The sequence below is a fragment of the Dendrobates tinctorius genome, unplaced genomic scaffold, assembly GCF_039654945.1.
Source record: "Dendrobates tinctorius isolate UK_male_01 unplaced genomic scaffold, ASM3965494v1 ptg000051l, whole genome shotgun sequence".
In the NCBI taxonomy this organism is placed as follows: domain Eukaryota; kingdom Metazoa; phylum Chordata; class Amphibia; order Anura; family Dendrobatidae; genus Dendrobates; species Dendrobates tinctorius.
The window spans coordinates 24,529,337-24,543,335 of NW_027361719.1; the positions used below are offsets into that span (position 1 = coordinate 24,529,337).

Sequence of the window (13,999 nt, forward strand, 5' to 3'; positions counted from 1 at the left end):
ATATATAAAAATTTCATCCAAAACAAAGAATAGTGTATGGGTAAGAAATTTCACCCAGGGATATTTTTAAGGATTTGTTTAGTGTTATATAGCACAAAGTAGCACAAATCACGTGAAACTCGATGGATCAAAGTATATTACATTTTTTCATCCCCCCAAAAAAAGCTGCAGCTGTACATTTGCTAATGGACTGCACAGCCCTCATCACTATCTACAGACTGGATTCTGTCACTCTCCCTACTCCTGCGACTCTCTCCCTCACAAGGCTAAATGTAGATTGTATGTGATACGAACAGTAAAGCAAACAATTAGCTCTTAGAAGGGCTGTTAGTTTGATGGCTCAGCTTCAGCACCAGTATCAACACTACAGGCCTCTGATTCGTTATACTGTGCACACACAGGCAACGGTGTCAGTGCCGAGCATGGCAGCACCTGTTCTTTTTTATAAGCCTTGAAGATGTCATACGGCCAGCCAATCACAGTAATATCACAACCAAGATGGCTATGGCATTACCGTGACACAGGCAATCCCTGCCTGCTTATTGGCTGTGTAACAGGAGGCAAAAATGTGGGGCGGGTATCCGAGTTTTATATAGAACACCGCCCATTACTTGCTGAGTAACGAGTATATCTGAGCGCCGTGATACTCTAGTGATATCCGAGTAGCACTGTGATACTCTAGTGATAACCAAGTATCACCGAGCACGTTCGCTCATCCCTAATCATTTCAACTTCAACTTGCTTAACTATTCACAATAACATTAATTTTGACCAGGGGTACCCAAATTTTTACATGCCACTGTATGGTGGCCTAAGGAGAACTGGCACATGAGCTGAATGTGAAATAAAAATTTTATGTGAAAAGGCCCTTACTGGACCACTGTATTGAGGTAGTTAATGGGCACTGTTTATCTATATCACTGTTATAAAAGTATTAATTTCTCATGCAATCTCACTGATTGTAGAGTTGGAGGATACCTAATTTAAATATGTGGATTACCATATGGTCTCTTTTTTAACACTACATTTTTATTTATTTTTTAAAGTGCTTCCATCTAGTTCTCGGTAGTAAATATTTTATGACACTTACAACATTACAAATATCATTCAAAAGGTCTCAGCGAGAAATTAATGTTACATTTTATTACATACATTTCTTGCACATATGTATTACAAAATATCAGTTAGTGATAATCATTAGCATTACAAGCAATTTTATTTTGAATTTATCCCATTTGTCTGTGCTTTGCTCGGCTTTTCAATATTTTTTGCTTGTTTTTTCATTGGCTGGTTTGGGTGCAGAGCGACACAGCAAATAATCAGATAACATTGTAGGGAGGTATGATACAGGGATGTAGTAGAGCTTGGCATCCCAGCCTGGAGAATATCTTGTCCAAGGGTGCACAGCGGTCAAAGCGTGTTCCATACAATTTGTAACCTCATAAATCCTGGAATTTGCTGTTCCCATTAAAGCCTTTAGACCATTCCGAACTGTAGATAAATGAGGGAAAATGTTATTCTATTAAATATTAAAGGTATTCTCTATTAGTTCATACAAACGATGCATGTATTTCAGGATAAGCCTTGTTCAAACTTAAGATTATTGTAAGTCTGTAAGAGCAAAAGCTTCATATACCTTAAAGGGATTATCTACCATAAAAGTATTGATGACCTATATCCTCAGGATTAGTCATCAAAATCAGATCAAAATAAGATCAAAGGGGGTCCATCACCTGGCACCCCCAATGATCAGTTTATATCTGCTCTTCCAACTGCTAGATATTTTCCAGTATATGAAGGGGGACACCACAGTTCTGGACATTGCTTACAGTCCACTGCCTAGTGCTACAATTTATCTATGATATTTCCTATGGATAATCAGTAGCTTAGTCCTGGACAACCTCTTCAATTTTAAAGGATAAGATAGATTTTATCAATGGATTTTCTGTATTGTAATTAAGAATCACAGAATAGAAAGTGATCTCCAGGGTCATCATGTCAAACCTCCTGTTCAATACAGGATTCACTAAACCATCTCATACATATAAGTAGATGTGACCCGCACTCAAGGACACCCCAAAGTGCTAAAACAATGGCCGAACTAGTTAGAAAATTATTATTATTATTGTCATTGCCACTCTTAGTGTCCCAACCATTGTTTGAGGATCAGTGCTTAATTGTGCCTTATGGTGTGCATGTTTGTGGGGGAATGAACACCCTATAGCCCTGCATTCTGACACCCTACAAGTTTCAGTGTCTCAATGATTGTTTGACTGTTTTTCACGGGTATTATGTACCCCAGGTCATTCAGCAGCATCTATTAGCACTTTTATTATTGCATTTTTGTATTGCTTTGTTTAATACTGCTCATTGGTTATGGCTTACAATCCGGGGGGGTTCTGTCACCCCTTTTTTTCTAACTAGTTCTGCCATTGTTTTAGCACTTTGGGGCGTCCTTGAGCGTGGGTCATATCTACCTTTTTGTCATTTTATCACAGTCTGGGTTTACACCTACCCTCACTTAACCTCAACAGCTCAGAACTTAACCTCCTATACTGTGAAATATGGTGTGTTTTTTGACTATTCATCTCAGACATATGTTTGCCAGCATCTGTTTGAAAACTTCCATTGAAGGAAAACTTACCACCTCTCGTGGCAGCCTATTCACTCATTGGTCACCCTCACTGTCAAAAAGTTATTTCTAATATCTAATCTCTATCTCCTCCTTTTCAGTTTCATTCCATTGCTTCTCGTATTTCCATGTGCAAGTGTACGCGATGGCCAGGGGACCACCACAATACAGGGAGACTACAGTACACAGGATGAGGTGCAAAAAACAAAGGGTTAATTTATTTACAGGCAAGGAATGCAGTGTTAGGAAAGTGTAAACAGGGGTATGCAATGACATAAAACAATTTACAAAAATGATATTCTCTAGCTGGGCCGTACAAATGGCATGGTGCACCAACTATTACAGATCAGTGGATTCTTTCAAAAGGCAAACAATGCAATAAAGTACAGTATGCTGCTACTCTAACTGTAGCCTGACTGGCCGCTGCTACTTCGGCAGCACGGCTACCGTGCTCTGTCTATTGCAGCCTATCCTAAGCCCTAAACATGTGCGCACTTGGAGTTAACACTCACGATAAAGTTGGTGTCTCAGTTCCTTCCTGGAGGCCCCCTGCAGTTCTCTGCAAGATGATGCAATGTCCTCCCTGGCAACTCTATGCAACATGGTCCTGTCCTTGTGTGAAGATTCCAAGCCTGTTCCTAGAAACGGTGAACTCCCTCTTCTGAATTCCTTCCTTGTAGATCTTCGTGGCTCCTCGCAGTATCACAGGAAAACCACCTTCATTATCCCCAGAAGGGTATACACAATCCACAAGTTCAGTCAGATACAAGCTGCACGTTTTTCTCATGTCAGTCTCCTGCAGACTCCTAGCTCCAAAAACTCTCTGGGAAAAACAGCCCCTCCCCTCTCCATAGCTGGAAGAGCAAACCAAAGCAGACTTTTGAAGGGTAGAATAGAATGTACCATCGCATCAGCCAAGGTGGTGCTGTCTCTTACAGGGGCAGCGTATTTCTGATATCCATAGCAATGTCAGCCCCTTACACAAGTAAGAAAAAGATTGATCCCTCTACACTGTGACATCCCTTCAGATATTTGTAGACATCAAATAAATCTCCTCTTAGCCTTCTTTTTTGCAAGGTAAACATTCGAAGATCCTTTAACCGTTCCTCGTAGGAAATTCTTTGCAGTCTTCTCACCATCCTCGCAGCTCTTCTCTGAACTTGCTCCAGTTTTTCAATGTGTTTTTTAAAATGTGGTGCCCGGAACTGGACACAGTATTACAAAGGAGTTTTGACCAAGAAGGAGTAGAGGGAGATAATTACATTATGTTATTTAGACTCTATGATTCTCTTAATACATCCTAGAACTGTGTTTGCCATTTCTAGTGTTGCATCACACTGTTGACTCATGTGCAGTCTGTGATCCATTAGTATAGCCAAGTCTTTTTCACATGTGCTGCAGCTTAGTTCTATTCCACCCCTTCTGTAGATGTAATTTTGATTTTTTTTTAACCAGATGTAGAATCTTACATTTCTCCCTGTTAAAAACTATTCTACAGTAGTAACAAAAAGTTTTGCTTTTTTAAGTGTGATAACATCTGTCTCGATGTTGTGATGCCATTTTCTTGGTTATTTTAGTAAACCAGAAGCAAATGGTTGTCAGCTTTAAGAATTAAAATTGTGTTTGACATTGTTTTATCCCTTTTTGCATTAGTTTTCAACATTTACTGGCCAAATATTTTGCACATTTTATTTTTGCTTGTTTTTCAGTTAAAACAAGGCAAAGCCAAAGCCAAATTTATCACCAAATTTCAGGGAGTGAAGTCAGGCAAAAGCCAAAAGAGGTAGCTATAGAATTCAACTGCGAGTCAAGTGTCACATGAAATACTGAAAGAAAAAGAAGGTTATGGAACAGCTGACAAACCTAGAAGTGGACGACCACAGAAAACTTCCTCCAAAGTTGATCACATTATTAAGAAAAAGTCAGTATCTGATGTAAATAAAAGTGCTGTACAGATTTCGCACGAAATGAATGAAGATTATGGGGTCAAAGTGAGTCGCCAAACTGTGGTGAGAGGGCTAAGAGCAGTAGGGTTGAATGCACAAGTTCCAGTCAAGAAGCCTTTCATCTCTGAAAAGAATCGGAAGGTCTGACTTCACTTTGCCAAAGAACACAGCCAATAGAAAGAGATAGATTGTTCTAAGGTCTTGTGGTCGGATGATTCCAAGTTAAATATGCTTGGTAGTCATGGCAAGCACTATGCATACCATCAAATTTGAAAACGTAATGATGTAAGGTACCAAAAACCAACAGTGAAACATGGTAGTGGCAGTGTCATGGTTTGGGGTTGCTTTTCTGCATCTCCCATTGGCCCTCTTAAAGAATGGATGGAAATAAGAATGCTATCATGTGCAAGGATATACTGGAGAATGTAATACTATTACATGGTAAAACCAAAGTAGGCAGGGACTGGAAATTCCAGTAAGACAATGATCCTAAGCACACATCCAATTTGTAAAAAACTGATTAGCAAAGAAAAATGTTCGCCTGTTGCAATGGCCAAGTCAATCACCTGATTTAAACCTTATAGACCTTTGGGATGAGTTAGGGCTACGAGTTTTGGCCCGTATCCATAGAAATAAAGATAAATTGTTTGCAGATTTGCAAATGGAATGAAGCAAGATCCGTCAGGATGTCTATAACCCCTTCATGACTGGAGCTTTTTTCGATTTTTAATTTTCGTCTTTCGCTGCCCTTCTTTCCAAAGCCATAACTTTTTTATTTTTCCGTCAATATGGCCGTGTGAGGGCTTATTTTTTGTGGAACAAGTTGTACTTTTGAATGACACCATTGGTTTTACCATGTCGTGTACTCAAAAATGGGAAAAAAATTCCAAGTGTGGTGAAATTGCAAATAAAGTAAAATCCCACACTTGTTTTTTGTTTGGCTTTTTTGCTAGGTTCACTAAAGGCTAAAACTGACCTGCCATTATGATTCTCCAGGTCATTATGAGTTCATAGGCACCAAACATGTTTAGGTTTTCTTTTATCTAAGTGGTTTTTAATGATACCACAATTGTGCAGATACGTTCTTTTGATTGCCCGTTATGGCATTTTAATACAATGTTGCGGTGACCAAAAAAACATAATTCTGGCGTTTTGACTTTTTTTATTCGCTACGCCATTTAGTGATCAGGTTAATTCTTTTTTTATTGATAGATTGGGCGATTCTGAATGCGGCGATACCAAATGTTTGTAGATTTGATTTTTTTATTGTTTTATTTTGATTGGGGCGAAAGGGGGGTGATTTGAACTTATGTTTTTTTATATTTATATTTATTTATATAAACACTTTTTTTTTTACTTTTGGCATGCATCAATAGCCTTCATAGGAGGCTAGAAGCTGTCATAGTGCGATCGCCTATACTACATAGAGGTGATGCTCAGATCACCTCTATGCAGCAGAATTACAGGCTTCCTATGAGCGACGACCACAGGGTGGTGCTCATAGCAATCTGCCATCAACAACCATAGAGGTTTCGAGGAGACCTCTGGTTGTGATGGCAACACAGCGATGACCCCGATCACGTGACGGGGGTTGTCGCTACGCGCATTTCTGGATCGGCGTCAGGAAGTGCATTTATATGCCCACTGTCAGAGTTTGACAGCGGCATTTAACTACTTAATAGGCGCAGGTGAATCGTGATTCCGCTCACGGCCATTGCGTGCACATGTCATCTGTTAACAACAGCTGACATGTCGTGGCTTTGAGGTGGGCTCACCACCGAAGCCCACCTCAAAGCGGGGGATACTGCCAGCTGACATACTATTCCTTCAGCTGGCAGAAAGGGGTTAATACCTTAGTGGCTTCAATACCCTGTCTGTATGGTACAATAATTAAAGCAAGAAGTTATGCTACAAAATGCTAAGTAATGGCATTGTAAACAATTAATTACTCTCTATGTTGTGGTCAATAAATAGTATATGCAAAACTTTTGGCAGTCAATTTTTTTAATTAAATTTATATTCTAAAGTAGAGTTGAGCGAAACAGGTCGGCCAGATTCATAAGTCGCCGACTTATGCCAAAGTCGGGTTTCGCCGACCGAAACCCGACCATAGCGTGAAGTCGGCCATGTGGTCGGCAAAATGAGCACCAAAGTCGGATTTCCCAGAATGCCAGGTGTCTTTTTTTCAGCCAATGATCAAGGATGTACACTGTGGGCAACGAGATGACATGTGAAGTCTCCACCACCATCGTAGAGAAGGGCATTGCAGTGATTAGCTTGCTTTCGGGGGCGTCATAGTGTCTATAAAAGCCCTGACCGCCGACCTCCATTTTACTTCTGCCGATCTTAACAGTAGGGAGAGGTTGCTGTTTATCAGTAGGGAGAGAGTTAGGGCTGTACAGATATAAGAAGAAGTTCTTATGTGCTTTTGCTGATAGCAATTGTGCTGTACAGTTAGTGTGCAGTGACAGGGGAGGATTTTCTTGTGTGCAGCAGCGCTGGTTATTAGGCTGCCTGATAGCGGTATTGCTGTGTGTACACTGCTGTGCAGACTGCTTTTTACACAGCACTAATACTTTTATTCTTTTTTTTCTGCACAGTTAACGACCGTTCATTTTTTCCCACACCGTATACAGCTGTACGCTCCTCACATACTACCGTGTACCAGCTGGTATCACGGACAAATACATGCTGACTATCTGTATGTGATTCCGGTAATATAAACGGAGATTTAAATTTTCCCCTACACCGTATACAGCTGTACGCTTCTCATACAGTACCATATATCTGCTGTTTGTATTACGGTCAAATACAGACTGAGTGAGCATCTGTGTGTGACTCCAGAAATATATACGGAGATTTAAATTTTCCCCTACACCGTATAAAGCTGTACGCTCCTCATACAGTACCGTATATCTGCTGTTTGTATTACGGTCAAATACAGACTGAGTGAGCGTCTGTGTGTGACTCCAGAAATATATACGGAGATTTAAATTTTCACCTACACCGTATACAGCTGTACGCTCCTCATACAGTACCGTATATCTGCTGGTATTTTTGGTACATTTTCCCAAACATGAGGAAGTATGGTGGAAGAGGAGGCGGACGTGGGTAGGGGGGCAGCTGGTAATGATGGTGATGGTGGTGCATCTGCTGGTAGTGCCAAAAGCACAGTAGCACCTAAGGCAGGTGTTGAGCCTGTGTCATCGTCTGGCTCCAGAAGGCCTGTAAGGCTCCCTTTTCTTGGAGTAGGTAAACCGCTTTTAAAGCCGGAGTATCAGGAACAGGTTTTGGCTTTCACTGCCGAGACAGCCTCCAGCTCTATCGCCTCCTCTTCTGAAGTTTCGAAAACTGCAAGGACTGAGTTGCCAGTGCAGGCTTCTGGTCAGGAACAACACCTTTACTTGTGTCCTTCACCCCCACCAAAAGTGAAGGATGCAGCAGGCCACGCTCCAGATTACTCCCTGGAGCTCTTTTCACATACCATGCCTAAAGGCTCCATTACACTAAACGATGCACCAGCGATCCTGACAACAATACGACCTTGTCAGGATCGCTGGTGAGCTGCCAAACAGGCAGCTTCACCAGCAATCAGCACCAGTGAGGACACTGGTTTCTAAGGTAACTATCGGGTTACTAAGCGGCGCACGTCACTTTGTTACCCGATCTGTACCTTAGAAACCTGCGTGCTCACGCCGGGAGCTGCAAGCACGCAGGTTTGTAAGGTACACATCGGGTAACAAAGTGACGCGCGCCGCTTTGTAACCTGATAATTACCTTAGAGACCAGCTCCCAGCGCCTGCTTAGAGCGCTGAGAGCCTCGCTGATCGTTGGCTCCCGCTGCCACACGCAGCGATGTGCGCTGGCTAGCGGGAGACAAGCGATCAAAAAACGGCCGTGCACGATAGTGCACGATCAGCGATACCTGGCGGGGGGCCGGTCGCTGATCCCCGTCACACACGGCGATCTCGCTGGCGAGATCACTATGGCATCACAAAATCAGCGATCTCACTAGCGAGATTGCTGTGTGTGACGGGGCCTTAAGGTATCAAGTGAAATCCTGAATTCCCCAGTCCAAGATGAATATGACATGGAGTGCACTGATGCACAGCCAGTGCTATATGATTCTGCTGGTACATTCACCCAGAGCACTGCTTTGCCCTCGCAGTCTGCTGAGCCAGATTCTGACCCTGATAAAACTCAGGTGCCCCTTCCCGCATACTATACCACCTTACATGGTGACACAGAGGAAGGTGCAGATGAAATTAAAGAGGAGATGATGGATGACCCAGTTCTTAACCTGGATTGGCATCCATTGGGGGAAGAGGGTGCCGCTGGCAATAGCTCATAACATGAGAGGATCCGCAGCAGGCATCAACATCGCAGCTGCGGTTATCTGGCAGGCCCGTAGCAGTCCAAAAACGTGCTAAAAAAACAAAAAGAGTTGCAGGACAGCTTAGCCAGATGGTCAAATTAGCACAGTGTGCAAGGCCTGAAAATTTTTCCCATAGTAGGAAGAGTGCAGTGTGACACTTTTTTGACCAAAATCCTATTGATGAGGCAAAGGTTATCTGTAAGAAATGCGGAAGGACCTTTAGCCGAGGGAGAAATCTCCGAAATTTGAATACCAGTTGCATGCTTAGACATGTAAACACAATGCACTTGCAAGCGTGGACGGACTACAAAACCTCAGGTAGCACACGTGCACCTGCTCCGACTGAAGGTAGCCAGCAACGCTACATCGCTTCCCCCACTCTAAGCCCACCGGTTAGCACACCACCAGCAAGAAATGTTGAGGTGTTGTCGCAAGGCCAAAGCAGGCAGGGAATCATAATGTTTTCCCAACGAAAGACTGGATCTAGGCCATCACCACCACCAACCCCCTCTTAGTCCACCATGTCCACCGCTAGTTCCACCATATGCAGCTCTCAAGTCCAGCTCACCCTAGCAGAGACTCTGAGTAGGACAAGAAAGTACTCATCCTCTCATCCGCATACACTGGCTTTGAACGCCTACATTGTCAAACTGATCCCATTAGAGATGATGCCCTTCCATTTGGTTGAAAGCGCAGCGTTCTGAGAGCTCATGGCCTACGCTGTCCCACGCTATGACCTACCCAGTCGGCACTTCTTTTCTAGAAAAGCCATCCCTGCCCTCCACCTGCATGTGAAAGACCACATTGTCCATGCTCTCAAACAATCAGTGAGTGGAAAGGTGCACCTCACAATAGATGCATGGGCCAGTAGGCATGGCCAGGGCCGCTACGTGTCCATCACCGCCACTGGGTGAATGTGGTGGATGCTGGGTCTACAGGGGACAGCGGCGGTGGGACAGTACTGCCGAGCCCACGGTATAGGCAACATTTGGCTGTAGGCGTTCGACCCTCTGCCTCCTCCTCCTCCAGAAGCGAAAGCTCGTCGACAGAGCGCAGTTGCACGAGCACTCCATCCGCAGCTGCCAGTTTTGCACATGAGGTGTCCCAATGTCGAACAGCTAGTGGTAAGCGTCACCAGGCTGTTTTAAAAATGATGTCTTTGGGCGACAACAGACACACTGCGGAGGTACTGGCCAACTACTTGCAGCAAGAAACTGAGTCATGGCTGGGCAGCCTACATCTTGAGCCAGGCAAGGTAGTCAGGGATAACGGCTGTAATTTTGTGGCGGCCATAGCCCTGGCAAAACTCAGACGCATACCTTGCCTGGCTCACACCTTGAACCTGGTGGTGCAGTGCTTCATAAATAATTATCCAGAATTACCAGCCCTGCTCCATAAGGTGCGAAGACTGTGCTCGCACATCCATCGCTCGCCCGTAGACTCCAGTCGTATGCAGAAGCTGCAGCGATCGCTCCACCTCCCCAAGCACCGCCTAATCATAGACGTTGCAACAAGGTGGAACTCCACCATGCACATAGTTGAGAGGCTGTGCGAACAGAGGCAGACTGTAATGCATTTGTGGGAGGATACACAGGCAGGCAGTTTGAGAGCAGACATAGAGTTGTCGGGTGTGCAGTGGTCAAAACTGAAAGACTTCTGTAAAGTCCTTCAGTGTTTTGAGGAATGCACACGGCTGGTAGGCGCAGATGACGCCATCATAATCATGAGCATCCCACTTATGCGTCTGCTCATGCAAACTTTGACGCACATTAAGGATCAGGCGCCTGCAGCGGAGGAGGAGGAGGGAAGCCTTGATGACAGTCAGCCATTGTCTGCTCAGGGAACTGTCCTGGACGAGGTGGAGGAAGACGAGGAAGAGGAGGAGGATGATTATTTTGGGGAGGAGGATGTTTCTCATGGGGCAAGAGAAAATATTGGCTTGCAAAGCTCAGATACAGGGTTTGTGCGTGACTGTAGGGATGTGGATTTGGCAGAAAGTGCTCCTAAACCCACCAATGGCAGTGCATCATTGACATATGGAACATTGGCCCACATGTGTGATTATCTCTTGCGGATCCTAAAAAGGGACCCCCGCATTACCAAAATTATGAAGGATGACGACTACTGGTTGGCCAGCATCCTCGATCCATGCTATAAAGGCAAATTACATAACATCATGCCACAGGAGTACCTAGAGCTAATATTGGCGAACAAACAAGCAACTCTGGTAAACCATTTGTTAGAGGCATTCCCAGCACACAGCAGCGGTGCAGGTTCTACCACGAGCCAGAAGTAATCACACTTTTAAAAAAAATGCAAACTTTTGGTCGCCACTAGAGTTGAGCGAAACGGGTCGAAAAATTTCAAAAGTCGCCGACTTTTGGGAAAGTCGGGTTTCATGAAACGAAACCCGACCATAGGATGAGGTCGGCCACGAGTTCGGCGACTTACGCGCCAAAGTCGAGTTTCAAAAGTTTGTTTTGCGCTCTTTTTCAGCCAATCAGGATCCACGGACACTGTGGGCAACGTGATGACATAGGCAGGGGTCACCACCATCTTTCAGAAGGGCATGCAAGTGATTGGCTTGCTTTGGTGGGCGTCACAGGGGGTATAAAAGGGCGTGCACGCCGACCGCCATGTTCCTCATGCTGATCTCAGAATAGGGAGAGCTGCTGCTGCTGATTCTGTAGGGAGAGCGTTAGGCAGGTAAGAAGACACCAAAAACTGCTTCTGCTGCTAGCGATTTTGCCTGTACAACACGCCAGTCACTGTGTGTGCAGTGCAAGGGGAGGCTATATTTTGCTGGATCAGCGGTGTTGGTTGTTAGGCTGCCTTCTAAGGCTTCCTGACGGCTGCATTGCTGTTTACCCACTGCTCTGCAAACTGCTTTTTTAAAAGCAATCCCAACTTTTTTTTTGTCCTGCTGAGGTACTGAGCGTGCATTTTTCAGTGCGTAACTAGTATTATGAAGTTAATTAAGGTTGACAAGCTTAATTAAAAAGAATTGATGCTTTTGGCATTCAAATGGGCACTGTAGGTGTGTTTCCTGTCCTCTCACTGCCGACTTTTATTCCCCATTGACTTACATTGGGTTTAGTGTTTCGGGACGACCCCGACTTTTCCCTATAGTCGGCCGATCTTGCTCGACCCGACTTTTGGAAAAGTCGGGTTTCACGAAACGAAACTCGACCCTAAAAAAACAAAAGTCGCTCAACTCTAGTCGCCACTGTATTAGTCACTGCCCATTGTTCAAGCTTATCTATATCCTTCCGAATCCTTTCTCTGTCTTCTCTAGTGTTAGCTATCCCTGCTAGATTTGAATTGTCTGCAAAATTTGATTAGTTTACCTTTAGTCCCTTATCTAGATCATTTATAAAAATGTTGAACAACACTAAGGGTCCCATTCCACTTAGCGACGCACCAGCGATCCTGACAACGATACGATCTGGAAAGGATCGTTGGTGCGTCGCTGAATGGTCACTAGTAAGCTGCCAAACAGGCAGATCACTTCAGCGATGCAGCAACGATCCGGCGATCCTTGTAACGACCTCGCCGGTCGTTGGTACCTTGTCACATATCAGCTTTTCAAACGATTCCCGCCTGCATCCCTGAGTTCTGCGTTGCCAACGAGGTCGCTCATCGGCGTCAAACACAGCAATGTGCGCTGGCCAGCGGGAAACCAACGATCAAAAAATGGCCCAGGACATTCGAGCACGATCAGCGATATCCAGCGGGGGGGCCGGTCGCTGCTGCGTGTCACATGTAGCGAGATCGCTGGTGAGATCGCTGTTGTGTCACAAAATCAGTGACGCTTCAGTGATCTCGCTAGCGATCTCGCTATGTGAGAAAGGGGCTTAGGCCAAGATAGAGCCTTGTGGTACCATACTTAAAACACTCTTCAAATTGGATGTTCAACCATTTATCACCACTCTTTAAGTACAATTAGAGTTGAGCGACTTTTGGTTTTTTAGGGTCGCGTTTCGTTTCGTGAAACCCGACTTTTCCAAAAGTCGGGTCAAGCAAGATCGTCCGATTATAGGGAAAAGTCGGGGTCGTCCCGAAACACGAAACCCAATGTAAGTCAATGGGGAATAAAAGTCGGCAGTGAGAGGAGGACAGGAAACACACCTACAGTGCCCATTTGAATGCCAAAAGCATCAATTCTTCTTACTTAAGCTTGTCAACCTTAATTAACTTCATAATACAAGTTACGCACTGAAAAATGGGGGTTATTTGGCTAAAGTTGTGGGGGGGGGGGAGGGCTGGCTGCAAGTTTTCATGTGCCCTGGGCGAAAGAGCGCCCCTTTAACACATACCACAACTTATCATGCTCCGATACGGCAGAGAAATAGCGGTATAGTACAATGAAAAATACCTCACTTTTTACATCTCATGACGAGGCCCATCTATTTCTCCATACAGAATCATTGGTCCCATATAATGTTTGAAACAGTATATGATGAGCTCCACATAATGCTACAGTATATGTTGGTCCCCATGGATGAAGCTCCACTGTATTATGGGCCCAAATAATGCTCCAAACATAATGGGCCCCATTTCTAATGCTCTAGTGTATAATGGGCCCTGTAAATGCTGCTCCAGTGTCTGATGTCCACCTTTGGAATGTTCCAGTGTATGGTGGGCCCCATCTATCATTCTCCAGAGTATAGTGCTCCCCAAAAATTGCTGTCCCAACATTGAAAACAATCAAATAAGTCTCCGCGCTAGGGAATCCCTGTACTTGTCTGGACTCCTCGTCGTCCCCATCTTCCATCTCACTGCACAGTATTTCAACTTTGCAAGTGCTGTGATCCTGGGCAAGCAGGGGGGGCCCACTCGTTGGCGACGGCACTGGCACAGGGCCCCTGATAGTACGGTGGTGTGTCTGATGGCGGGTGGGCCGAACCTGCACTTTCATCTGCAGCTTCCTCTTTGTCACCGTGTAAGATGGAACTGTATATGGGAAGGGGAACCTGAGTTTCATCAGGGTCAGATTCAGGTCGTGTAGCGTGCGAGGGGAATGTAGTGGTCTGGGTCAATGTACCA

General features: G+C 44.6%; 1 protein-coding gene across 1 annotated transcript in view; it reads right to left on the reverse strand.

Moving 5' to 3' along the window:
* Positions 1-1,117: 1,117 nt before the first annotated feature.
* The window catches only part of LOC141091336 (retinol dehydrogenase 7-like), a 125,442-nt gene continuing 112,560 nt past the window's right edge, over positions 1,118-13,999 (reverse strand). Inside the window, exon 6 of the mRNA XM_073576865.1 lies at positions 1,118-1,491. Within this exon, the coding sequence (XP_073432966.1) occupies positions 1,259-1,491 (233 nt within the window). The 3' untranslated portion in view covers positions 1,118-1,258. The remainder of the gene's footprint in view (positions 1,492-13,999) is intronic.